General features: G+C 42.1%; 1 protein-coding gene across 2 annotated transcripts in view; it reads right to left on the minus strand.

Moving 5' to 3' along the window:
* Window positions 1-5,741: 5,741 nt before the first annotated feature.
* The window catches only part of gna11b (guanine nucleotide binding protein (G protein), alpha 11b (Gq class)), a 43,383-nt gene continuing 21,236 nt past the window's right edge, over window positions 5,742-27,888 (minus strand). Inside the window, exons 2-8 of one of the 2 annotated variants that reach the window (XM_072669333.1) lie at window positions 18,815-18,999; window positions 17,156-17,310; window positions 15,217-15,345; window positions 14,065-14,193; window positions 10,410-10,539; window positions 9,817-9,970; window positions 5,742-7,670 (exon numbers count right to left, since the gene is read on the minus strand). In XM_072669333.1, the coding sequence (XP_072525434.1) occupies window positions 7,480-7,670; window positions 9,817-9,970; window positions 10,410-10,539; window positions 14,065-14,193; window positions 15,217-15,345; window positions 17,156-17,310; window positions 18,815-18,999 (1,073 nt within the window). In that variant the 3' untranslated portion in view covers window positions 5,742-7,479. The remainder of the gene's footprint in view (window positions 7,671-9,816; window positions 9,971-10,409; window positions 10,540-14,064; window positions 14,194-15,216; window positions 15,346-17,155; window positions 17,311-18,814; window positions 19,000-27,888) is intronic. The other variant, XM_072669332.1, reaches the window with a different exon arrangement.

Consider the following 27,888-nt stretch of genomic DNA (forward strand, 5'->3'; position numbering starts at 1 on the left):
TTCACATGCAAATCACGAGGTAAAACCATTTTGCGTGTGGCAAAATAATCCCCCCCAGAGGTTTAGTCCATTAATTATTAAACACTATCAGATGGGCCACACCGGTCTTTGTTTCAAAACAATAGCTTTGGACAATAGCCTCTATTATAAAACAAGAAATCAGATCGTGGTCTGAAATGAAGCTTTTCTGCAGTAATGATGTGTATTTCACACATAAATGGCTGATTTGTGAGAAAGGGGGGTTTTCTAAGATGCACGGCTTTCCGTTTTCTTTGTGCGGAGGGTCTCTCGGACGCTTCACTCGCTGATATACATTGTCGAGCTGCCCCCCTCTGGTGAATCCCTGACTTTTCAGAGAGGTATGGGTAGTTTCAAATGTGGGTTAATTATCTTTTTTTTTTATATTATTAATCTTTTACATTTTAATAATTAAAAAACTAATAACATTTATTTTTAAAATGTGCCCAAATTTCAGGGTGGCTAAGAAAACTAGCCGATCAACAGGATACCAGCGGTGGGCGGATTAATACCGAGATGGTGATCCTTCAGTCCGGATAATAGTGTGTTATTTTTAAGCAGTAAACCCAATATCTACCTTTTAATGAAGCCAAAGATAGACAGTTTCTTTTTTAATTGTATAATGATAGCAAATAAATATGTAGGGTAGGAACTACTTTTCCTTCCGCCCATGCAAAATAGCAGGATGAAGTATCAATACTTCAGTATTTATCTACTCATCCCTCACCAAGGCGGAGCGGAAGGAAAAGTAGTTCCTATCCAACACATTTATTCTTGCCCAAGGACTCTTATTGGTGTAGCATGGTATCCTTACCCAGCCAGGGAATTGATCAATATAGTTGTCCACTGTACTTTGTACCCGAGTTTGGAGCATTGCTGTAAGGATTTGATTGCATTCTGTGAGGTTAGTGAGGGCAGGATGTTGGACATCACTAACCCAGTTCCACTGTTTCTCAGCTCAATGCAGGGAGGCTTTATACCCCTCTATAGCACCTGGCATTAGGCAATGCTGTCAATAGGTTGATGTTCATCTCCCCCAAAGAGTCCTATTCAGCATTGTATGCACCCTAAAGTAGCTAAATATAGTATAGTATACATATAGTGTATAATGTGTCAGTCTACTAAAGTTATAAGAAGTGTTTTAGGCCAGATTGCCTTCTGAAAGCAGCTTACTATAGACCAACCAATCAGAACAGAGATCATTTACATATTAGTCTAAATAAAATACTCAGGTTTCTTGGTACACATTAGTCATCCTCAAGGGAGAAAATACAACATTATTTGAAATTAGTTGCACTAGTATAATAAATAGAACGTCAGATCTGCCCTGCAGTGCCTGGACACTCAGACCATCCCATCAGTTTAATTCTACTTGTATGTTGATTTTTCTACAGACATTATCCAAAAGCAGCTTTACCGAAATCTGAAAAGTCCAGACCCCAAGGCGTATACAGAGAGAGACGGCATCTGGGATGAACTTAGTAAGGACATGATGAAAAAGTCTGGAGAGGAGCAAAGAATCACAAAGAGTACACATCCTTCTAGGCCCAGTCCTTCAGTTCCTCACATAAAAGTAAAAAAAAAACATTTGGAGAATTGAAGCTTGTAAAAACCCATTGTGTAGGTTTTACGTAAAGCTTGTTACAGATTGTGATCGTATACTAACCGAATCCTGGTTAGGCGACTGCTTAGAACTTCCAGAAGGCCTAAAAGGATGTGCTTCTTCCCCCCTGATCCTACCTATTGTACATCAAAACATGATCAATTGATTTCACTGTTACAAGCATCACTCTATGAACTACTTTTAGATATGTATTTCTCTAGAAATTCCTAGAAAGGCCCTGAGGGCTCCCCACTGAGTGCGGTGGCAGTGCAATACTGGCCTGGGCTGTTATTAAGCTTTACTGCAAGCTCAAAGAACACAATCAACACAGGCAGCAAGTATAGGAACAAATTTATTTAAATTTAAAACAGATACTTTATCATTTTTTATTATTTTTTTATTTTTCTTTTTTTAGAAGGCGGTTATGAAAATCTTTTTCATGTTTTGAATGAGGTTCAGGCAACAGTGGTTGAAATGAAACAGTACAAATAAAGACAAAATATGGCGAGAATGTTGTAAATCAATATCCAATATGATCCCTCATCTTGAGGATTTTAATATTAATATTTTCTGAGCCCCATAACGCCAACCCAACACAGAGCACATGCATTTAAAAATCACAATTCTTAAAAAAAAAGAAAAGGAAAAAAAAAAGGATAAAATAAAACAAAACAGCAGTTTCTCTTAAATACAGAATAAAGTTCATCTCATTTTATCTCTTATTTAGTGTTTCCAATGGTTTTAAAAACGGGACAACGTCTTAGCTTTCGGTCCTCGTGATCTGGACAACAATTGGCACTTGGTATTAGAGTCGGTCTCCATGAAGGGGATTGGCACACTTAATATAATACAACATTTACATTTGGTATACTTAAAAAAACAAAAGCCAGGAGAGAAAGAAATAGAAGGAACTGAGTTTATCACAAGCTACTACACATCATCCTGTCCCAATGACTGTGGAAAAGTGGTCGTAGCTTGTATAGTGTTAAATAGGTAAATGTAATTAAATGGAAAAAGAAGGGGGAAAAGATTTCGAAAACAGCACAATTTGGGTATGATCCTGAAGTGTTCGGGCGAGCTGACATGCAGATGCTTGTAGCCTTACAAGTACCAGTATTACCTGCTCGTAGGAAATGTCACGGACTCATTCTCAAACTATTCACATTCGGAAGCACCTTTTAAGAAGCCTTCTGGTGCCTAGCAGTCACACTCACAACCACTCAAACCAGTTAAAGCTAGTGCTAGCTTCCTGCAGCTGTGCTAATCTACGTTTTTCGGCATTATCTGTCCATCATACTAAAACTACAGGGACCAAAAATCTCCTGAAGGCAAGCATGTCTGTTTGGCTGTCTGATGAATCATCTATTCCAGTCTGAAAAGCTGTGGAATAAGATCTGAAATATAGACCAGTCCCTCGGTTACTAACAAGATGCTAAATCAAAGGCAAAGAAGTGATGCGCAGAAGAACGCTCAGATCTGATCCCGTCACATGAAGGCCAAACATGTTAGGTTCACGTAAACCAACCAGTCAGCTTCCATATTGGCCGACTCATGCTCCGTCCACAGACGTGCTAGGTTGGACAAGCTTTGCGGAACCTTGGTAAAATCAAGTCCAACCTACTCAAAAACAGTAGCTATCAATTGTGACAAGTGAATGACGTGGCGTTTCGATGGCGTTCTGATGTTTGCCAACATCCTATAAAGCTTGTCCAGCCCCTGTGGAGCACGGACATGTTGGAATCTGTCAGATGATTGATCTACAAAGGAATTTAACGCAGAATATCGAACACTGAAGTACTGAGGTGGTACAGCGATAGAGCAGTGCATAATGTAGCATCAGAACCCAATCTGTTTCAATCAAGAAGTAAAATTCAACTAGCTCACGAGAAACCATGTGAGGAATCTGATCCAAAAAGTAGGAGAAACCACCCCGTTACGCGTCTCGTTGCGCGGTCGGCCTCAAAATACAGTCGTACCACGGTCAGAGTACTGCATGTGCTTCGAACACCACTTTCGATACTGAAAATGCCCTAAATGTCACACTATTCACACAGAGGTAGACATTCTCCTAGGGACGCTGGGCAGACTAACACCTTTGGAACAAATACAACTTGAAAGAAAAAAAAAAAAAAGAAGCAAAACAATGAAGTAAAATAACCTTTCTACTGCTACGATAATGGCAAACTGATATGTGCATGTGCATACAACAGGTCAAAGACGCTAGCAGTAGCTTTTGACTCCGGCTTGGTCTTCGAAGGGGCATCAGAAGCTTTTCCTGACTCTGGCATGAGAAGAACAACAACAAGAAAAGAAATAAAGAAAGTGCATATGAAATAATAATCAGACCATTACACATTTGTAAGTGTCTCCCTCCTAGGGCGAGAGTCCTCTACAATCAACAGCTTTCAAACTTCAACCACCGCCATCAACCCAAATACATATTCATAGTGTTATCATCCTGAGACTTCCGTCCACTGAAATCATTGATCAACGCAAAGCTAAAGGGTCACTGAAACTAAAAACAGATATACAACCACTTATGGGACATGGGTTATGCTTTAAAAAAAAAAAAGAAATTAATAATAAAAGATTGATTCGTACTTTTCAGTATTTAGTAAACCGAAGTGACACTTAACCTTTGGCTGTTACCAGTTTCTACACTTACTTACTTTAGTAGGATCTGGAGCCTGTAAGACATTTCAAGACCTAACCAAAATACTGACTTGTTGACAGGCCTGTAGCTTTAGTGTGCATAAAGTAATAGGGTGGAGGAAAAGTGTGTACCTTTACCCTTTGAAAACACTCAGTAATAGAAAGGTCTAGAAGGCCAGTCATTTGAAGATTTCAGTACTGGTTCAAGAGCCAGGGCCATGATGTTGAATCTGATGGGGTGTGGTCTTAAATGATCAACCAGTGGCTCATAGGCAATATATAGGGACTATAAACCTCTGATCTTCAGCCTCTTAACTTTTTTGATTCTTCAAGCCCTCATTCATGTTTTCTCTTTGCCTGGTCTGTGAGGATTTGATGTATTTTCTTAGCCCTTGATGAAAGAATGAAAAGATAACCTGTATAAAATCGAAAACTTCAACACTTTTCTTCGTTTTTCTACCAGCGCAGAACGTACACAATGGTGAAGACAAGCCATGTTTTAAGAAGAACCCCCCCCCCCAAAAAAAAAAAAAAAATCAAATCAAGTCACTACTTGTCTGGTAAGCTTAGGCCAGGCGTATCTTCTATCACTGATAAAAAGGCGGTCTTCTTTCATATGATGCATTTTCCTATGTTTTAAGCATTTCACTTAAATATCACAAGGAAATCTGAAATTCCAAAAGACACAAGGTTTCGAAAAATGAAAGAAACCAAGATACTATACAAGAATATACTGTGGGAACATTTAAATGTTCTCTTTTGGGGAAGGATGAAGTAGGTGGTGGCGGTGGGTTGGATTGGGAAATCAATAAAATAAAATGCGTTAAAAGCTGATAGTTTCATCCATCCAGAGTTTTTATACAGCAGAAAAGACCCCAACGACTTCAAAATCTGGTCCATAAATTAGATAAATAAACCATCCTTTATTTACTTAATCTTCAGTTAATCTCGCTAATGTCCTTTTAAAATCATTTGTTTAATATCTTTCTATTTCGAGAGGATCAACATTCACACCATGAGAAGAGCTGTACTTGCGGTCTGCCTGGAAACCAGAGCGGGAAACGCTTCGGAAGTTTCTCCTACGGAGGTGCGACTGATTTCGATTTTCCTCAGACTATTGCTCATAACCACTTATTTCGTCCATCCACAACGTTACTGTCGCGTACAGCTAATAATGTCATGTGAATAATCAATCAATCAATCATAGTGAAGAAGAAGAGAAAAAAAAAAAGAAAAACGTAAATCACAGTATCAATAATATTGTAATTCATAAGAAACCAACCAAAACCGTACACAATTACAAAGAGTGGATATTTTTTTTTCCTTTTTGCCAAAGATAGTGTACCACAGACTGTTTTTTACATAAGCAATAATGTGTATACGTATTTACAAATATAAATATACACAATCAATTAACTTCAGCGCATTTAACGACTTCCACCCCCCCCCCCCGAACAACCCTCACCCTTCACTTTAACACTACCTCCCAACCCCCAAGCTAAATTAACCTATGTCTCCACAAACTCTTATTAAATCAATAAGATAATGTCTCCGCAAAAAAAATAAAGGCGTAAACAAACAAGATTGTGTGCGTCAGGGCCACTAGTTGGTAGCGGATAATCCAGAATTCAACCGACAGTTGAAATCAATGAAGTATCTGTCAAGTCAAGAGCAAACTCGCAGTACTATGAGTACGATACCAGCAGGAGCCCCACGTTACCATCACGTCGGTGCTTAGCTGACGACGGATGCTAAATAATGCAAAAAAAAATGAAGAGAAAAAAAACAAAAACTGGACAAGGCAAGGAGGAAGCAGTCACTATGGAAAACACTTAAGAACATAAAAGGGGGGGAGAAAGCGATGCAACCATCATAAAACCCGTGTGGAAATCTGCAAAAAACAATACCTACTGTGTGAATATAATCCTGCTGTCGAATGTCTGTTTTACACACTGATAAATCCTTAAAGTTTGATTTCTTACTCATCACTGATTCTGTTGCAGTTTTAATTCGTCCGATAGCAGTAGAAGTATAGATACTTATCATTTAAAAAGTGTATTTTTTCTTTTTTTTCTCTTTCGATCATCTCAGCAATGTACACACATTAAATCAGATTTTTCCCACTCTTTCTTCCGTGCTTTTGTATCATCATTTCACTTAAATGTGCATTCTAACATTTTTTTTCTTCTTTTTTTGCGATTGCGATGCTCTCACATTTAAGTTTACATTCAACGATGCAAGTTGAAGACTAGCCTCAATGAGATCATCTCATCTTTTGTGAGGGAAAAAAAAAAAGAGGAACAATTCTCCATACCACCAGTGGAACCCCCCTCCCGCTGGAATCTCCCCCAGATTCGAGAATCCAGCGGACTCCTCCCGTTTCTAGAGGGATCTATAAAAGATCCGTTCGGAACTTCCGGCACCACAGCGATTGTCCTTGTTTGTGTTCATGTACAAGTGTGGAAATATGATGTGATTTTCTTTCTTTTTTTGTAGTTTTGTTTGTTTGTTTGTGTTTTTTTGCAGGATGGTCCGAACCAAAACAACGTTTGAATCAATCCAGGCAGAATGAAGAATATGCGCTTGTTGGATATGACTGGAAGAGGATAGGAAGGGGTGGAGAGAGCGACGTCACTTCCAGTTTCCGTGCCGGCATACAGTCCACGAAACGCTCTTGCCGAACTGCGTCAGTGCTGCCGCTGCAGCAGCCATCCCTGCCTGACCAACTCTGCCACTTCGGAACCCTTCATTTTTGTTTCTTTTGTACTTTTTCCAAAATGAACGAGGATCAAAACAAGTCACAGCCTGTTACCCTAACTCCTCCTCCCCCCTCATCTGAAAAGGTCAGAAATCCTCACGGTCAAATTCGAGGGAAGGGATGGAGGCCTTTGACATGAGCTGCCAACAAGAGAAAGTGGACAGGCTTTGGAGAAACCAGGAGATGGCTAGAGGGTACGCAGGAAACCAGGTCCATAACACCCTCACACAGCTGGACCAAACGGGGGAAAGAAACCAGGAGGTTGAAAATAGGGGTGGATCGTAGATAGTTGAGAATGCGTATGTTGGTGTGTGTGTGTGTGTCTGTGGCATGTAGAAAGTGTGTATGTACGTGTGTGTGTGTGTGTGTAAGTAAGTGTGCGCACACTCTGTGGGTGCCTGTTCTGTGCTGAAGTGTGTGAGTAGCGCCTGACGGCGGCGGCAGCAGCTCACACCAGGTTGTACTCTTTTAGGTTGAGCTGCAGGATGGTGTCCTTCACTGCGGCGAAGACGAAGCGGATGTTCTCCGTGTCTGTGGCACAGGTGAAGTGCGAGTAGATGATTTTGTCGCTGTCTGGGTTCAGGTCCACAAACATCTTGAGGATAAACTCCCTTGCGGCCTGGGCATCCCGCTGAGGACCTGCAGGAGGAAAGCCATAATTAGTTATTCTAGTTGAATGATATCAGTGGATAAACTCTATTGGTCTATTAGTTATTTGGGATGCAACAAGGCATCGTACATCGTCAGAAACTGGCAAGGGCAGTGGTCAAAAGCCTTGGCTTGATGGCTTGGCTCGACCCGCCATTCCTTAAGATCCACAGAAGACAAGCATCCAGGCTTTTTTCTGTCCTGGCACCGAAGGTCTGAACTTCTGAACAGCCAGTCGCTCACCCTATTACTGTCAAATGCAGACTGAAGACCCACCTCTTCAAAGAGTACTTAGCCGAAGTGTAGTGCAGAGTATTATGGTCTCCATACGGACTTTTGTCTTTAGTAATATCTAAGTTAAGCTATCTTTGGATCCTAGTCTATACAAACTAGCTACGGGTATTTTCTGAGTGAACAGTGAAGCACTTTTGTTGCTCTGGAGCAGAGTGTCTGCTAAATGCCTTAAATGTAAATGTAAATTACGGGAACACAAAGGTCAGCGATACCTATATCAATACTTTTTCACAAAACAATAACAATGCTGACAAAAACTTCCAGTGATTATGATTTGTATTCAAAATTTGCTTCACTACATCCAGTTAGCAAGAGGGAATAGCCTACAAGCTAATGCCAGCTGACTGGCTTGTTCTAGCTCTTCTTCACTTCCACATCTTTGGAAACAAACCGGATGACCAAACTAGTTGGCTACCAAACTGCAGCTAACCACACATCAGAGGGGAAAGTGATGCACCACGCAAGAACGCCAAAAAGTTCTTGAAAAAGCGAGCGGGTGCTAGGCTAAACCCAACACATCGTGCTGAGAGGACACTATCTGGTAAGACTAGGGAATAACAATAATTAGTTATTAGTTATAATTAGTGTTTACAACATAAAAAACAGACCTAATTTTTTCCTCTGAAAGGAGAATCTGCGTGTTTTATTCTATGGGAGTGTTTATTTTAAACGGCAGGACTTTGTAAACCTTTACAGTACAGATGTAGCGGCTCAGAAAACTCACAGACCAATTCCATCAGATCTGTGCATTATGATTGAGTGAGTGAGTGAGTGACACACTGGGAAGTTTATACCTTTGCTCTATAATATTTATTTGGGTTAGAAGGATATGGTTTCTGCTCATCTTATCGGTCACTTGGCATAGATTAAACTGTGGATAATTGTGCCAGAAGGCTCAATGCTTTAGTCAAGAAATGAAATAATAGTTGATATGTTACTCACTTATAGAAATCATTTTTAGTTGCAGCTTTAATGGCTTGAACTTAAAGTTCAAGGCCTTGCTACAAATACCAGTTTGAGCAATAGAAAGCCTGTAAAATGTTCAATTACTTCAGGCCAAAAATGGTCAGAATTAGGTTCAGGAAACAATACTCTCAAAATATACATTTCTTCAGTTTGTGGCACACAGTAAATGCCATTTACCTTGTTTTCAAATGTAATTCTTTGGTAACCAACAACCACATTAGCAATAGGTTTATTTATTAGGCAGTGCAGCTTGCTTTCCCATGAACTTCACCCTGGATTAGCTGGTTTTCTTTGCTAAAGAATCTGATTTCAAAAGGGCTAAAATAAACTGAAAGCTTAAATTTAATACCCATTTCTGAACGCTGTCCAGGTGAGAAAACACTCACTCACGTTAACAAAAATGTACCCTAAACAAATTCAGGAATACACCATATGCACAACAGAAAATCAAGGAATCTTATTATATAAAGAGAGTTTATCTTGCTTTTGTTGGAGTAAGTCTCTACTGTCCAGAGGGGGCTTTATTCCCCATGCCTGGCATTAGGAATGGTGCCAAAAGGTTCACGTGTATCTGCTCCAAAGTGTCCTAATCTACTAGCAATACTTCTCTACAGGGACTAGACAAGCTGTGTGCATGGATTTGCACATCTATGTCAGTAATAAGTGCAACTTAAAGCATTTAAGGCATTCATTAGAAGGGGTGTCCACAAACATTTGGACATTGTGTATGAACTGAATTACTGTTTTCCAAGTTTCTTTGCTCTGCATAATCTGATATCTCTGCTGTTCCGACACACCTTATCCAACTAATAAGCTAATGAGTGAATGAGTTGAAGTACTCAATACATGTGTAAAGAAATCTGAAATTAACTCGTACCATCAAACTCTGGGAAGTAGTCGACCAGGTGGGAGTAGGAGATCTTCTCTTCTAGTAGATCCTTCTTGTTGAGGAAGAGGATGACAGAGGAGTTTTGGAACCAGGGATATGTGATTATCGTCCTGAAGAGGGCCTTACTCTCCTCCATACGATTCTAGAAGCAAAGCAGAAAAGGGGAAGCCAGGAGGTCCTTGTTAGTACTGCGGATGCAACATTGCCAAGAAGGGGACAAATGGACTAGACAATAATTAAGCAGCATTCCATGCAGCGAAGCCCAGTGACACTGGACCCCATTTGCAGGGAAGAAAAGATTTGACCAATATTTAAAACTAATGTACTGAAGCAACTTGCTGGGTCACAAATAATTTCACATGGGGGAGATATGAGACCCACCCAGAATTGTAGCCAATTATGCACTCATGGACTCCTGGGTGCCCAGATGGCTGTGGATCAAATTCACAATCTTGTGATGATCGGGCCAACACAAAGAAAGTTGAACCCAAGCACTTTAAAATAATGGGTTATTGATGACAGGGTTGTCAATAACCAGGTTCGATAACCCCCCTGTTATCCTGGAATCCTGGAATTCTTACCTCGTTGTCGGACTCGACTAAAACCTGGTCATATTCGCTCAGTGCCACCAGGAACATGATGGACGTCACATTCTCGAAACAGTGGATCCACTTCCTGCGTTCGGACCTCTGGCCCCCAACATCCACCATTCTGAGAGGCAGAGGATGGGTCAGGAAGAGAGAAACAGCATCCTTAGCTTAGTACCCCTGAATCCTGTGTACCTTTAGTTACAGTGAAACCACACAAAAAGACCAAATCCTATAGATCTACAGTGGCAGAAGCAGCCTCTGATGCCTCTTAAATGAAATGCTGTTTTATAAAATGGGTTTAAAATGTTCAAGACCCCCAAGTAGCTGTCAGAGGAGAGCGAGCATTGGGTATCTGAAGTTTACTACAATGGTGTGAATCATGTGTGATATTCAAAAGTCTTCTTAACCACAAATCCAAATTAAGAGTCCGTATAGGAGGAGCTCAGAGGCCGGTTCTCCACAAGTGCATTTAAATAAACCTTCTGTGTGGCATAACTCCCTCAGAGCACCATTTTTTGGGTCGCTATGAAGGGAGTTAACAGTTTTATAAAGACGCTGTGTGTGCTGCTACTAGTTCCACTACTACTACACACTGTGCACCCCCCTCCCAAACCCCAAAAAAGGGCCTCAGTAAGCTACGAGGACTACGATCTACACCAACGTGCCCTCAGGATACAAACCGGTGGTCAGTTCACAATACAAGCCAAGCAGTGACATGACATGGGGTGGCTCTAGCAAAGGAGAGGGAGCTGTTCAGAAGGAAAGGAAAGAAAGAAAGATGGACAGAAAGGAGAGCAGGGGCACCTCTTCTTGATCCTTTAGAAGCTGAAGAAACGGTCCATCCACAACCAACTGGGCTACAACAACTATGTGGACAAAGTTTATTTGAAGAACCAGAGAATCTAAAGAACCAGGACTGAGTATAGAGAGAGGACACTTGATTTATATAGATTTTTAAAGGTCTTATATACCGGTGTCTCATTGGCTTCATACCTCACCGTAACGGCAGGACCAAAATGAGGACAGCACTTTGGAAGAAAGGAGGGGAGGGAAGAAAAAAAAAAAAAAAGTCGGTTGAATTGACCTGACAGTGAACTTCCTCCTTCATGTAACCACACAGCTTCCTGTGTCTGCCACATGAGAGGCATTCGGCCAGTTAAGGAATCCATTCAAAAACACAGCAGAGTTCATCTGCTGAGACCTCTGTGCAAGTCTGCGAGAGGGATTCCAGACTGAGGTTCGTAAACATTGCAAATGAAATACTGCTGGATAACAACTGAAGCTTATCCCAAAAATACTGGGACACCTTCAATTCATTGTTTATTCTAAAATCAAGGGGATTCACACCTCTTCCTTTTGTTGGAGTAACTGTCTCTACTGTCCAGGGAAGAAGGCTTTCTACTAGATTTTGAAGGGGCATTGCTGATCAGCAACAAGAGCTTTAGTAGTGGAGTTAGGATGTTGGATGATCATCACCCCAACTCATCCCAGAAGTTTTGGAAAGTAGCACCAACCATCATTCCAGAGAACACAGTTCCACTGCTCCACAGCTCAACGCTGGGGGGCTTTATACCCCTCTAGTCCAGGCCTGGCATTAGGCATGGTGCCAATAGGTTTATATTTATCAGCTCTGGAGAGTCCTATTCTATTGGCAGTACTTCTCTACAGGGACTAGACAAGCAGTGTGTGTGCATTTGTACATCTTCATCAGGGTGTATGGGTGCAACTTAAAACAGCTGAATGCATTCATTAGGAGGAGTGTCCACAAACATTTGGACATGTAGTATATCTCTAACAGGATTGGTTTTTGCTTTGCTTTTTGAAACTGGTTCACACAGAGCTTAGCTCTTAGCATTTGGAATCAGCATTAATGCTATATAACTTTAATGTAATTTAATGCAATATGTTTTTGCATTTATAAAATAACCAATAGTAAAATATCTGATCTTCTGAAGAACCGGAGTGTAGATCTGCACTAATAACAGACGTTCTCTGTTCGTTTCACTGAGCTATATATATATATATATATATGTATATATATGTATGTATGTATATGTAAAACATTTTTATAAAAATAACACAGTGGATTTAGTTTTCGCTGGTGCTAAAACTGAGTGCAGCCTCCAAGGGTTAAACACCGGTCACCCGAGTGCGCTGGACAAAGGCTGGGAATGGAGATAGATGGCGTTAGAGGCCGGGTGCAGGCGCGATGGCTGATCGCAGAGGTGGATTTTGGGGCGGACAGCGCCCCCGCCGTCGTTTCAGTCCTGAGCCAGCAGCCCACAGAGGGGCCTTTGATAAATGAGGCCCTCTAGGAGAGCCTGCCTAAAATAAAGCTCCTTCACATCGCCGTCCTCATTTCCTTCAGCCGGGGGCTCGCTGACCTACTTCCAAACATGCACGGGCTCTATAATGTAGGACGAGCCGCCACGGTCGCTCAGGCAAAACTTCAGAACGGACACGGAGAGGAGAGGGGTAGGAGGGAGGGAGGGAGAGAAGAGACGAGAAGAGAAGAGAAGAATGACAGGGAGAAAAGGAGGAGAAAGTAGTGCGAGAGAGACAAAGAGAGAGGAGAATGATGAGGGAAGAAGAGAAAAAGAGGAATATGGATGGAGGAGAGAGAGTAAGACAATGTATTATGTGTAAGAGAGAGACTACATTATTAGGAGACGTTTAATGTATTAGAGTAAGCGAGAGAGCGCTTTACAAGAGAGAGAGAGTGTATAATATGAAAGAGAGAATTAGTAGAGAGAGAGAGAGAGAGAGAGTATTAGGAGAGAGCAGAAGAGAGAGAGAGAGCAGGAGAAGGAGAGAGAGAGAGAGAGAGAGTATTAGGAGAGAGCAGGAGAGAGAGGGAGAGAGAGAGAGAGAGTATTAGGAGAGAGCAGAAGAGAGAGAGAGAGAGCAGGAGAAGGAGAGAGCAGGAGAGAGAGAGAGAGAGAGAGAGAGAGAGAGAGAGAGAGAGAGAGTATTAGGAGAGAGCAGGAGAGGGAGAGAGAGAGAGAGAGAGAGAGAGAGAGAGAGCAGGAGAAGGAGAGAGAGAGAGAGAGAGAGAGAGTATTAGGAGAGAGCAGAAGAGAGAGAGAGAGCAGGAGAAGGAGAGAGCAGGAGAAGGAGAGAGAGAGAGAGAGAGAGAGAGAGAGAGAGAGAGAGAGTGAGTATTAGGAGAGAGCAGGAGAGAGGGGGAGAGAGAGAGAGAGAGAGAGAGAGAGAGAGAGAGAGAGAGATAGATCGCTTGGTTTGCTGAATAAATATCAGCGAACAGTACCGGTTCAATTAGCATATCAGCTGATCTTCTCTTATTGACCTTCACACACAAACATCAGACCCGCCTGCCTCGTCTCCGTCCAAATAAGGAACTCTAAAACAGTGAAACCCAGAAAGGCTCGTTCCTCTTGCTAGACAACTGCTGAGAACAGGTTTGTGGGTTTTCAGAACTCAAAGAAAAATCGATGGATCCACAGCAGAGTCAGCTATGATTGATGCTTGTGTACAGTCTGATCTTTTTAGGTCAGAAAACTAAACTCCTGCTTGAAACCAATGGCTGAGAATCGAAGACTCTGTAAGAAGGTTCAGCTTTTAATGGACTAGACCCATTTCTACACCAACACCTAGACAAGAGCGACGGAAGTAGAGTGTCTTCTACCTGAAAATGATGCTTTGCAAGTCGAAAGGGTACTCAATGATCCCTGTGGTTGGGATTCGAACCCTAAGCACATCCTGCTGGGTGGGTAGATAGGATGATTCAGCAATACGATCCAGATCGGATAGATAGCTAGAGAGAGACAGAGACGGAGAGAGAAAGAGAGAGACACACACAACATAATGAAGACTGGTTTTAAAAGAACAGTTCCCCTCCTACTTCACAAGCCAGTGGGTCAGTCCAGTGCTAAAGGCCTCTGCTTTGGGCCAGTCCAACTGAGAGGTGCTGGGACGTGGTTAGCATCCATCACACCACTGTGGTATTCCTCAGAGTTGGAGATGCGCCCTACAGAAAGCTTTCTGGGTCTGGCCAGGGTGGTCTAATAAAAGCATTTTTGGCATGTTTAATGTGTTGCTTAAGGAATCAGGGACTATTTTCTTCATGAAACACCTCAGAACAGTTCGAGACCCCTTAAGCTTCTTTGCATCTGGACATCCTAATGCTAAACATGAGGGACAGGGTATGAAAACAGCTGAAAAACACTCTTAAGGCCATTCACTCAACTTTTCTTGTTTTTTCAGACCTCAATCAGACCTTCACCATGTTGTAAATTTAAAATCTTTGAAATGGGCTTCACCTAGCATTTCCTAATGATGATGACTGCAACAGAACCATAGCCATAGCCTAGTAAGCTATTTAAAATCAGAGCTACTTCAGTTATGCGAGAGCTTAAACCCTTTTAGGGTGCCCAAAGCTTTGCATGGTGCTCCATTCCTTTTTCCAATTGTACAAACCAAAATAATTTACTAATCTTGCTTGAAAGATCTTTAACTGTATGCTTTTTGGAGATCAGTTCATCTTCTACTTACTGAAATCTTCACCGCACAGCCACTGTACCTGTAATAAGTCAAGCGATGAGTCAATGAAGCTTCAGGGGGTTTAAACTGTTGATCGGTGGTTTAGCTCAGGTTTTACAGGTTTATTGGTTATAATCTGCCTCCTGGATCCTGGCCAGTCCCAGAAAAGCCACAGTGTAGGGACGCAGATGATCATTAGCAGCTTTCAGACAGTGATGTGCAGTGTGTTTGTGTTCATGAGACAGAGGCTGTGCATTGCAGCTGTAGATCCGCACACAGTGGGCTTCAGTACCGGTACCTGAAGATGACATTCTCCAGGTCAAAGGGGTACTCTATGATGCCTGTGGTGGGCACACGCACCCGCAGGACGTCCTGCTGAGTGGGGATGTACCCCGAGGCTGTTACCCGCTCGAGATCAGTTAGGTAACTGCAGGATGAAGGGCAATGTAAATCCACACAACAGCTCCAACACACACTCCACACCCCCACCCCTCCCGCAAACACCTGAAAACACATGTAGGCTAGGTGATCAATGTTAACCATTAATTAACTACTTACCAAACACTGGTAATTCATTTTTTCCCCATGTTTATTTTCTTTGCAACAGCAGGTGCAGTTGGCCTAATTGTACTCGATTAATCTTATGATGCCTATAATGAAATAAATAGGGGGGGGGGTAGCTAACTTGAGTAGCTAATTTAATCGGTCATTAATTGTAATCAAGGTAAAATGTGAAACTAATCGTGATATTGATCGGAGGTACTAATCGTGATATTGATCGGAGGTCATAAAAGCCAGCACTATCCAGTAGCGGCTGAAAAGAAAAGGTACAGGTGTAGAACACTTTTGTTTACCACAGGACGGTTTATAATGATATAACAGTGGGTCATAATATTTTTAAATGACTGTTAGTACATACATTATATTATTTATATTTATATTACACACACTCCCTTCTGATTGATACCCACTTCTTATAATAAGAACAAAACAAAAAACAAGAATATCTTAACCAGCCAATTCAAAGCCCAAATCATTTGCATGTAATACCAGCTCAGACAAGCAGGGGGCACTGTTCTGCACATTACGCATTACACCGTCTTTCTTGGCTCTCTCTCTTTAACAATGCCTCACACATTTGATAATTATAAGCTGCAGGTCTGTGACCCGGCAAACTCATTCAGAGTGAATCAGGGCTGCCTATGAATTCATCTACAATTCACTGTAAAGACACTCATTAGTGTCCTTCGCCGGCCGGATCAATGCTACATTCAGACGCAAGGTTCAAGGACAGTAGCTGAGATTCTGCCTGCTTTGAGTGTGCCAAAGAAAAAACGAAAAGGGAAAAAAAAAAGAGGCCTAGAGGTTAGAACCCATTCAGAGCAACCAGAGAAATTCCTTGAGAACACAGTTTATAATCTCCCTGATTTTCATTCACATATTTGAATGGTATTAGTTCACTCTCTCTCAGACACACACACACACAGATCCCAACAAACTATTATAATAATAAATAATACACACATACACACACACACACACACATATACATATACATATATATATATATATACACATACATATACATACATATATACACACACACACACACATACACACACCATAACATTAAAACCATCCGTCTAATGGTGTATGCCCCCCTTATGCCACTATAACAGATCTGACCCATCAACGCATGGACTCCACGAGACCTCTAAAGGTCTCCAGTGAGATTCAACATCTAGATGTTTGCAGCTGATCCTGCAGGATGGGGCCTCCATGAGCCTGGGGAACTTGTGACCCTGTGGCCGGTCCACCAGTTGTCCTTCCTTGGAGCACTCTTGGTAGGTACTAATAACTGCATACTGGGAACAACCCATGATGTTTTGGAGAGGATCTGACCCAGTCGTCTAGCCTTCCTTAAGCTTGTCCATTTTTCCAGGCAACACTTCAGAACTGACTATTCACTTGCTGCCTGATATAGATCCCATCCCTTGACCATTATGGCTGATACACACACACACACTTATTCAAGCCAGCATGCAATAGGGACAGGGTACATTCATCTCTTTCAACTATTATTTCACTTATAACATCTGATATTTACTGATAACATCAAACTCTCTAATCAAGCAAAAACAAACGAAAACATTAACATGAACACACCTACAGCCACTCCTTACACCCAACCCTTTCAATTCAGCATCACCTTCCACATTAGCAGTGCATGTACTCACTATTTAGTGGAGTCGGAAAGCTGGTACTCCCTGCGGCGGTCGTAGGCTTCCTGAATGCCTGGATCTGACCACAGCATCTTAATGGCACTGATGTAGGGCTGGTCAAATGACGACACCTTCTCAATATCCACCTCTTTCACCAGCATGGCGTTGGCCTGTGGTCAGATTATGATGGCAGAGATGAAGAAAATGAAATTACAATATGGGAAGTGACCAACATGCATAAGGGAAATGAAAGACGAATATTGTAAGCCTGTGGCAGAAACTCGTGCAGCCCTGTCTTAGGAGAGATAATGCAGGCTGTTTAGTAAGGTCAGACAGGGTCTACAGTGAGCTCAATAAGGGTGTTCCTGTTTTTTGGCTCTGTTCCGCAAACTCTAATTCAAATGACATAATGACTTCTGGGAGGGGTAGTTCAGAGAAAATCATATTTACACAATTACCCCAAAATGTAGCCGAACGGCCAAGGCTGTTTTCTTCTTGAGTTTCGGGCTGGAGGTACGAGGACAATGTAGCTAACAAGTAATGGGAGCTTATAACCCACCTATTAACCTAATTGTTTTCCTGTACTTTTGTCCATTTCTTTATTTTTTTTTTTTTACAGAGAACAGCACATAGAGCACTGCAGACAATAATAACGTCGTATAATGGCTGGTAGTGCTGTTTTTAGGAAGGCTACACCAGCACCATTCCAATATACAAACTAATTCATGTGTGTCAATGCAGATGCTCACATACCCACACACTTAGAACTACTACCTGGCTCTGCCTGGGTTAGCATTGCACGCAAATGTGATTAGTTGTACTGGGATTCAAAATCCAGGAAGTATCTGACAGCTGACTCTAAAGATGTCTGATCCTTTAATGATCAGGTAGGTGTTTGTCTGTGCCAGGGGTGTTAAAGGAACAGTCTGGTGAAAAATCAAATGAACATGATTTATCAAATGACCTCATACACAGTCAATCGACCTATAAATGTGTTTGAACCCTGATGTTGCCTTCTTTAGTTTAGAATGGGACATGCTAGGATAACACTACTAACAAGCACTGAACCTGGACTATTACCAGTCTCGTCTTGGAAAACACAAATGAAAATAAATAAATAAATAAAGGTTTAAGGTGGTGGTAACTTCAGGCTAGAAAAAAAGTACATATGTCGTACAAACGACAGAAGGCTGCATATCACGTTGTCCTCATATCAGTATTTAACCACGATTTTGACATTGTACATATGCTAATTCGCTCACAGATCTGCGTTAATGTTAAAGCTGTAAATTTTAACGTCACTGTAGCTGCATCCCAACTCGCACACGTCTTCACTTTACTGAGGAAACTACACTAATAAATGCAATTCTAATGGTGGCTAGTTTTGAAACCCTGTAGAAGTAGTAGTAGTAGTAGTAGTAGATACATGGCTCGCACATGGATGTACTGCGCACATGGATGTACTGCGATTACAACAGAACCCAAATACCCACAGATACCTATCTGGAGATAAAACATTTACAGACTGGTTAGAGGCTCATTTGCACACTTACTGCTTCTGTAAAGTCTGATACAAACCGAAAGTCCAAGTTCTACCCTACTCTTGTTGAATAATGAGAAGCAAACACACTTCCATAGTGCTTCTGTAAGAGCTCATCCGGTTCGGCCCCTCACCTTGTTCTGCTCGTACTTGTAGCCGATTTTCAGCGTCTCTGTGGCACGGATCATAGCCTGCATAGAGGTGAAGATGTTCTGGTAGACCAGCTTGGTGAAGCCACGCTTGTCTTCGTCTGTGTAGCCGGTGCCATGGATGATACGCATTTGCTTTATGAACGTGCTCTTGCCGCTCTCTCCCGTACCTACAGAGCAAAAGAAGACAAGGGTCAGGGTCAGAGAGATCTGTCTGGTAATGGTTATTTCCTTCATGTCAATGAATCATCTACAGACCATTTACATTACATTTACATACACTAGTAAATGCATTTTGTGCTTGGCTGTTGAATCTATTTGTACATAGTTGGTTAGTAAGTGGAGGTTTAGGCACCATGTCCGTACTGAATAGCTCAATGAGCACAAGGCGAGGAGTTGAGCCAAGAACGGCTACAAAGTTCAGATATTACAGCAAAGACCGCAAACTGGACCACCAATCGGCAACGGCATTTCAACAATGGGAGGTTTGGGACCAAAATCTTTATGTTAAAAAAGGTTCTGTGGCGTCAAATCACCTCTTTTCTGTTTCCTGTCCCATTTCATGAGACCCTGCCTGGTAAAAGACCTCAGAGCCTAAAGATGTAGACCATATATTTACTAGTGTTTAGATGTGATGGGCCCAGGACCTCATGAACATGGCTTGTGACTAACACAGCAGTTGCCCAGCAATGCTACCGTTGCATTGCTGGGTGCGGTAAGGATGGTAATGCAGAGATAGCTATGCTAAGGCTGTGGTAGGGATGCTAACAACATGGCAGTGACACTGGGCGAGGCCGGCACGCTGCAAACGGCACGGTAGGAAGGTTGAGTCGATGTGCTATGGCTACAGAATTCGACACACACATCAATGCCACAGTATGTCTTCACTCCACTTACATTTACGACCTTATCTTAAAAGCAAGGAGACCCAGCCTCAGCTTCCCTAAGATTACATCTTCTCTCAGCAGCACAGACGCCTGTTAGTTTTATGGCAAAATGCAGTCCTCAGACAGACTGTCAGTACGAGATGGACGAGTCTCTTCTAGACAAACAGGAGGCAGTCCTTGCGCATGCGCAGGTTTGCTGACAGTCAGAAACTGTGGAGGAACCTCTTAAGGTGCTTTGAGGAACCTTTAAGAAACATTTTCTTCCTCAAAGCACCTTAAAAGTTTCAAACTGAAGAACCTCCAAAAGTTCCTTAAGGATCTTATATTTTAACAGTAGAGTATAGTATAATCAGCACACGTTTTTATCCGGAGGACCAGAGCCAGTCCGATATAGTGCAGAACTCACAAGTGCTTTTGAACATGATGACTTATAAGTCCTGATGAATCATCAGCTACATTTTGGGCTACGTCCGGACAGGACGTTTTATCTTCACAGGCCCAAAAATACAAAAAGCTTTCACAACCTGCGTTCAACTTGACCGTGGGGGTCTTTTCCTCTTGACCAGTTACATTAGTCCTGTTAGAAAATCCACAGACCATCAGAACATCATTCCTAGAAGAATGGAAAGTCTGAAGATGGTGAAACAGCCTGACTATTACTGATGCAGGCCTACTCATACTACTCATCTGCTGGGGTTTCTATTTTTCTCCCCCTCTCCACACGCAAAGTGCATCCGAGTGTCCGGAAGATCTCATTTAACAACCCTGTCATCAGAAATAAAAAAAAATAATAAAATAAAAATAAAATAAATAATAATAAAAAAAAATTAATTAATAGATGCTACCTGCTCCAGCTGGAGGTTAGCTAGATGCTACCTACTCCAGCTGGAGGTTAGCTAGATGCTACCTACTCCAGCTGAGGTATGGTATTAACAGCTAATTAACAGCTAAACTCTAAAGGTCCGAAACTCTTTAGTCCAAAACAAGGAAACACAGAAAGACTAGCATAGCTATCTATGAGCTACCATACACCTTTTTTGAATAATAGCTTACAAATTTGAAAATACGGAAATGCTTAAACCATCCAAACCCTCCAAAAATCACATAAAAAGTCATTAAAAAACATGAAATCCACAATAATTTTTTTCATATCCAAACCAACGATCCCAAAAGACACAAGCAACAGCCGCAGAGAGAGCGAGAGGGAGCGCGAGAACACAGGAGCAGAAGTGCTGATGGTGTGTAGAGCCTCTCAAGATAAACTGAAGGACCTCTTCACTGACTGAACACCCCTGAATAACTTCACCCTGAGAGATGTATGGTCATGGGCGGTCGGAAAGCTGGCAGTAACGCGGTAAACGTTAAAATTAGGCAGACTCGGCATCAGCTGGTCTAAAACTGTAAATGGCAGAGCCAGATTTGAGAAGCACACTCTGCATCCACATTACAGACTGCAGTGACCGGTACTAAACCTCCGTTAGCATGCTGGCTAGTAGCGCTCTCTCGCACTTCACACAGGCCTTCAGACGCCCACGCGGAAACACAAGCGAGAGAGAAAGAGCGAGAGAGCGCGAGAGGGAATGACAGAAATCAAGAAACCTCATCACGAACCACAGGAAGTACACCACAACCACATCACACTAATTTATCCACAAATCAGAAAGCACAGTTCGCAGCTCTCGCTCTTTTAGCACTAGGCCGCACTGAGAAAATAACAACTGCCAGAACAATAAACTACAACTATTATATTAGTGCATTTTTTTCACAGTGCAGGACGACATTTTTGTGTTTTATTAAAAAAATAAATAATAATAATGAGGGGTATTCCAAGGGTTCTTCAGTAAAGACTAAAAATCTGTTTCAGCAGAAATGGTGTCCCCTGAAATCACCTGTAAAAAAATCACCGTTTTGGTGCATTCTAAGCAAAGAGGGTTCTACACGGCGCCGAAAAAGGGCCGCCTGTTCTACACGGCGCCGAAAAAGCACCGAAAAGGGGCCGCCTGTTCTATACAGCACCGAAAAGGGGCCGCCTGTTCTATACAGCACCGAAAAGGGGCCGCCTGTTCTATACAGCACCGAAAAGGGGCCGCCTGTTCTATACAGCACCGAAAAGGGGCCGCCTGTTCTATACAGCACCGAAAAGGGGCCGCCTGTTCTATACAGCACCGAAAAGGGGCCGCCTGTTCTATACAGCACCGAAAAGGGGCCGCCTGTTCTATACAGCACCGAAAAGGGGCCGCCTGTTCTATACAGCACCGAAAAGGGGCCGCCTGTTCTATACAGCACCGAAAAGGGGCCGCCTGTTCTATACAGCACCGAAAAGGGGCCGCCTGTTCTATACAGCACTGAAAAGGGGCCGCCTGTTCTATACAGCACTGAAAAGGGGCCGCCTGTTCTATACAGCACTGAAAAGGGGCCGCCTGTTCTATACAGCACTGAAAAGGGGCCGCCTGTTCTATACAGCACTGAAAAGGGGCCGCCTGTTCTATACAGCACTGAAAAGGGGCCGCCTGTTCTATACAGCACTGAAAAGCACTGTCTGATTCGAACAGAAGAACCTTTATGGCACATTCCAAGCAAAGAAGAACATGATGTAGAACTAGAAATGGGTTATTTGACTCAACAGTGGAACCTTATGTAAACCGGGTTCTATACAGTAAGTATTAAGACAATATCACTGTTCAAACTGTCTGAGAACTGCTGGGTTGAGGAACTAGAACTTGTAGATTAAGAGCTTGCAGTTTAATGAGAATGGGAAAAGTCAGCGGTGAGGTGGGCTAATTGTCTGATCAGACATCATAAATACCTAGAAATTCATAACAACCCCTATATGAAAACTATCCCCTATCTAACCCCTAACCTAACCTAACTAACCCCTATCTCCAAACCTCACCAGATTTAAGGAATTAATGGCTGGGCCTAATTTCGTTTATTAAAGGCTTGCTTGTTAAACATCTTCAGGAGTCTCTGAAAGGCTATGCTTAGTGAGTCGCTGTTCAGTTCACCTCACTTTTACTTTCTGGCTTTTTTGATAAAACCATTACTTGAAAAATCAACACCACAGCCGACTGCAGTACTGCAGCTACAGAACGAGAGCCAGCGTGCTGCACGCTGTGGGAAACCGATACGCAGACCACAGGTTCTGCGATGGGAACTGAAAATCAGGTTTACAAGCAAATAAAGATTTTATCTTGTTGAGGAACTTTCAGACGAGGCTCCAAGCTAACAGTTTAGATCATGAGGATAACGACACCACGTATGACAAAGCTCCTTCTCCGGTTTCAGTTCCAAACAGTGGCTGAAACTCACGTTGCCACTGATGGCATCACATGCTGTGGTGTGATGTGGTGTGGTGTGATGTGCCACGCACATAGGTCAGTTCATTATGGCTCAACATGTTCAGCCATGATGCGTTACTATGGTCAGTCAGTGTCAGCGCGATCCATCACGTACCAAACACAGGCAGTCATTTCATTTCCGTTCTCTCACTTATTGGTCAGACCTGTCTGGACGGGAGCATGAAGGAGGTCCTGTGTTCTGGACAAGTGCAGATTATTTCTGTGCAGATTAACATGGAGCAGCAGCACAAACGGCATTTACTCATAGCTGTAGTCATTATCTGGCCAGTAAACCAGGTTAAACTGGATACCTGCAGAGTAACCTTGATGGTTGGGTCGGATCGAGGTGAGATCACGTTCTAATCACAAACGACCCGCTCCAGAGTTTGTTTGGGACTGCACTGAAACCACCGCCGCCTAAGGGTCTCTGTGTGTTCGTTTCAATTAGAGTTCACCAGACTAAAAAGTGCAGGTGTGAAAACGACCACGGAAAGACGTACATGTAAATGAGTCTGTTCTGATTGGCTGTGGTTGTTATGCAGCGTGCTTCCAGCCCTAAACGCTCCTCATAATGTAAACATTAATAAGCGAGGTTAAGGAGCTGCAGGAGGCTGTGTAGGTAGATATTTGCGAAAGTGTATTGGTTTCTGGGATCTTAAAAAATATATATAATCGAGCCGCGATCGGAGGAAATGCATGAAATAATAGCCTGAAAAATGTGAACTTTTGGTGGGACATGAATTAGCCAAAGTCAGCCACTGAGAATCCGAAACTGGACCTACAAACACACCGTCAGTGCGGCCCTATTACAGACTATATGGATGTGGCTTTCTATGAAATTGCCCTTACACGTATTCTTTATATCAGTGCTGTCCAATGCAAACAAGCTTCTCCAGAATGGTGATTTTACAGGAGAAGGCAGAAATGTCCTTAACTTTAAATGGAAGTCAATGGACAATGAGTTTATTCCAAGTAATTTAGAGCATTTCTATTGGTATATTAATCCAGAGGGGGGGGGGGGGGGGAGTGTGTGTATTTGTGTGTGTATACGCAGTGTCTTTTCCTGGCCTTTGATCTTAAATTATGTCACAATGACCTCATTCAGTGACCGTATTACTCTTTTTTTTTTTTTTTTTTTTTTTGTCTGGACATCTCCTTGATGCCCTCTGAATTACACACATCATTACTGAGCCTTTATGAAATCTGGCCTGCACTAAGCAGGTCATGTTATCCAATGTGGCGGTACAGTTTCTTCAGCGGGGGTCAGTGACATCTGCCCACTTGAGCTATTTTAAAAGATGAATTGATACAGAATTGGTTCAGGAATTGGTAAATACCCTAACATGCGCCGTTACTGCTGGATCAGATCCTGTTTCCTGTTTCTCCATTATCCCATTTTTTTCACATAATTATGCAAGACCAGCTATTTTTATTTATTTATTTATTTATTTTTACATTGTCAGAATTGTCAGGACTGGACCAATAGAAATGCTCCAAATGACTCACAATAACCATCACTGATTTCCACTGAAAGCTAAGAAGGCTTTTCCCCTCTCCTGTAAAGTTGCTGTTTTGAAGATAGCAGGTTTTGCCGGCCAGCTTTCATGCCAAACCTGAAACAGCCTCCCAGCTCCACCAGAAAGTCATTTCCATATTGTTTTGTTTGGGTGGTGCAACAATTGAGGAAGTTTTGTATTTGCTTTGGATTTGACGTTCTCAAGTAATAATGGCCAACAATGTGAGAAGCAGCAATTACACAGCGTGTTTGCTGATGGCACGGTCCGTATGCCCACAATCTCACAAACAGACGTTCTTCACATGGTTCTTTAAACGATGCCATGGATAAAGAACCATGTTCCATCCAGGGAAAGTTTAAAGGACCTTTAAAAATGCTTACTCGCACACATCTCTATTACAAACACGGCTCTTTACTGAACCAGCAGTGGTTCCTATTGGAATGTTCTAAAAACTGCAATATTCTGGCTTTAACTGAGTGAGATATCCTCGAGCTCTACAGCGTTCTAGCTGATTAACACGGTCCATCTTCCATCAGCTACAGCGCTATTTTACAGTGGGAAGACTTCTCGCCCAGTGGAAACTGCAATTATGCACTTTTTAGAACATATTAATGCTTAGAACCTCATTAGCTAAAACATCCCATCCTTTTTTAGAATCTAATGCCTAGATCCTTTTTCAAAACAGTCATCTCGCCCAATAGAAACTGTAATCATGCAATTTTTTGAACATATTAATGCTCAGAACATCATTAGCTAGAACACAATATGTTTATGTCTCTTTTTTTGAGAACATACTGCACAGAACTCTGTTAGCTAGTTTGCTCCATCCTTTTTTAGAACGTGAAGACATCTCCAGTGGAAGCTGCAATCATGTAGTTTTCAGAACATCAATGCTTAGAGAACTCCATTATCTAGAACGTTTAATCCTTTTTTATTTTTAAAACATTAATGCTTAGAACTCCATTAGCTGTTCTAAAGTCCAGTCCTTTTTTAGAACGTGGACATCTCATCCAGTGGAAACTGCATTGTAATAATGCACTCTTTAGAACATATCAATGCTTAGAACTCCGTTAGCTAGAACATTCCAAGAACATTTTGCTTTTAGAACATAATGCTTAGAAGTCCGTTAGCTAGAACGTGCCATTCTTTTTAGAATGTGAAGACATCTCACCCTGTGGAAACTGTACTAATGCACCTTTTAGAACATATCAATGCTTAGAACTCCATTAGCTGGAACATTTAATCCTTTTTTGTTTTTAGAACATATTAATGCTTAAAAATCTGTTAGCTAGAACGTGCCATCCTTTTTTACAACATATAATCATCTCACCCAGGGGAAACAGTAATCATACAACATATCAATGCTTAGAACTTCATTAGCTAGAACGTTTAATCCTTTTTTTTGTGTTTAGAACCTATTAATGCTTAGAACTCTAGCGAGAACGTCACATCCTTTTTAGAACGTGAAGACATCTTACCCAGTGGAAATTGTAATAATGCAGTTTTAAACACACACCAATGCTTAGCTAGAACGTTTAATCCTTTTTGCTTTTAGAACATATTAATGCTTAGAAATCTTTAAGAGCAAAGCACATAGAAGTCTGTTAGCTAGAACGTGCCATGCTTTTTTAGAACATGAAGACATCTCACCCAGTGGAAACTGTAATAATGCAGTTTTAAAAATATATCAATGCTTTTGTCCTCAAAATAAACCCCTGGCTCCACACCGCGCTCTTCATTTCATTAGCATGATTACTCTGATTCATCAGGATTTGAGCCATGTGACCATGAGCACACCAAGACGCCGTGGGTTCCTGTCCAGCACTACAATCTTGCCCAAGTATTCCGATGTTATGATGCTAATGAGTATCATAAGTTGCTTCATGGAAAATCAATTGATTACTGTGGATTCTGAATCACTCCCTTTCCCCCTCCGGGGTCTGTGTGAATGAAGAAAGCCCCTGTGACACAGTTTAGCCTAATTCCTAGAAAACTCCCTCAATGGGGCAGCGCTGAAGTCAGAGCTGTTACTTGGCCAGAGAACCAGCGCGACTACATCAAAGCCATGAGTAAAAGACGCCATTTCAGTATCAATGGATTTCGGTTCTGGGACCACATCAGTGGAATATCCTGGATCAGATAATGGAGGGGAAAAGAAGAATGAATGAGCCTAAAACAGCTCACATTCATGGTACACCATCATGCTCAAACTACTGAGACGCTCTACTACCAGAGCACTAGCTCACAGCTAACAAGGTGTTTCAACAGATCTGAGAAGGAGCTGAGAAATCACACATGAAGATCTGGATGCGTTTTGAATGGTTTAAGAGACGTTTTGGGGTTTGTTTATTAACAGAAACGAGATTGGGGACAGTCCAAGTACAGTGTTTGTTAGCAATGTAGCCTAGCCTAGCATCTCCTGGACTAAACTAGGGATGCACCGATCCGACACTAGGATCGGGTATCGATCCTGATGCTGACGAAATTAGCTGGATCAGGCATCGATCGATCCACAGGACCGATCCATTCACTGAACCCGATTCCCGCATCCATGGTATTCTAGGCTTCATAACTCAGGATCAGAATAACCTTTTATAACCGTTTATCCTAGTGTCTTTAATCTCGTCCACATGGCGAGGTATCGGCTGATTCGCAAAGTTTATGTATCATATCGGGACATGAAAAGTAGGAATCGGTGCATCTCTGTTCTAAACTACAGAAGCACACCTCAGGTATCAAATATGTCTTGGCTGATTCACTGCAGCTGGGGAGAGTTATGCATCAGGTTTTGCACCAAACTAGTTCTTTAAGTCAGGTGCTCCAACTAAAAATGGCTCAAAAAAAAAAAAGTCTCTGATCAGTATCAGATGAATCTCAAGGCTGCCATACCGGTCCTGAAAAACATATCATGCCATCTTTGGACACTGAATCCGATTTTCCAGAGCTGTGTACAATTGTCATTACGGCTTTTACTGCTACTCAGACTGGTTGAATTAAGGGCTCCCTGCTCCCTACTCCCTCCATAGTGCACTACATAGGTCATGAACACAAAACAGTTCGTCATATGTCTAACAATGAGCCATTTGGGAGCCATCCATAGTGTAATAGAGTAGGGGGCAATTTGGGATTTAGCCATGGTCTGATGTTCTTAATGCATATGGGCGATCTGTTTACACTAATAACAAATGTGTGTATGACACTGAACACTACCACTGCCAACAGGTCAATCTTTTTGGCACTCAGTGGACGCTGTTCCCTCCAACCGGGACGCATCGTTACACCCCTACCAACAGGTATACGTTTCAAACCTGCTGGCA

This window comes from Salminus brasiliensis, chromosome 23, assembly GCF_030463535.1.
Source record: "Salminus brasiliensis chromosome 23, fSalBra1.hap2, whole genome shotgun sequence".
Lineage (NCBI taxonomy): Eukaryota > Metazoa > Chordata > Actinopteri > Characiformes > Bryconidae > Salminus > Salminus brasiliensis.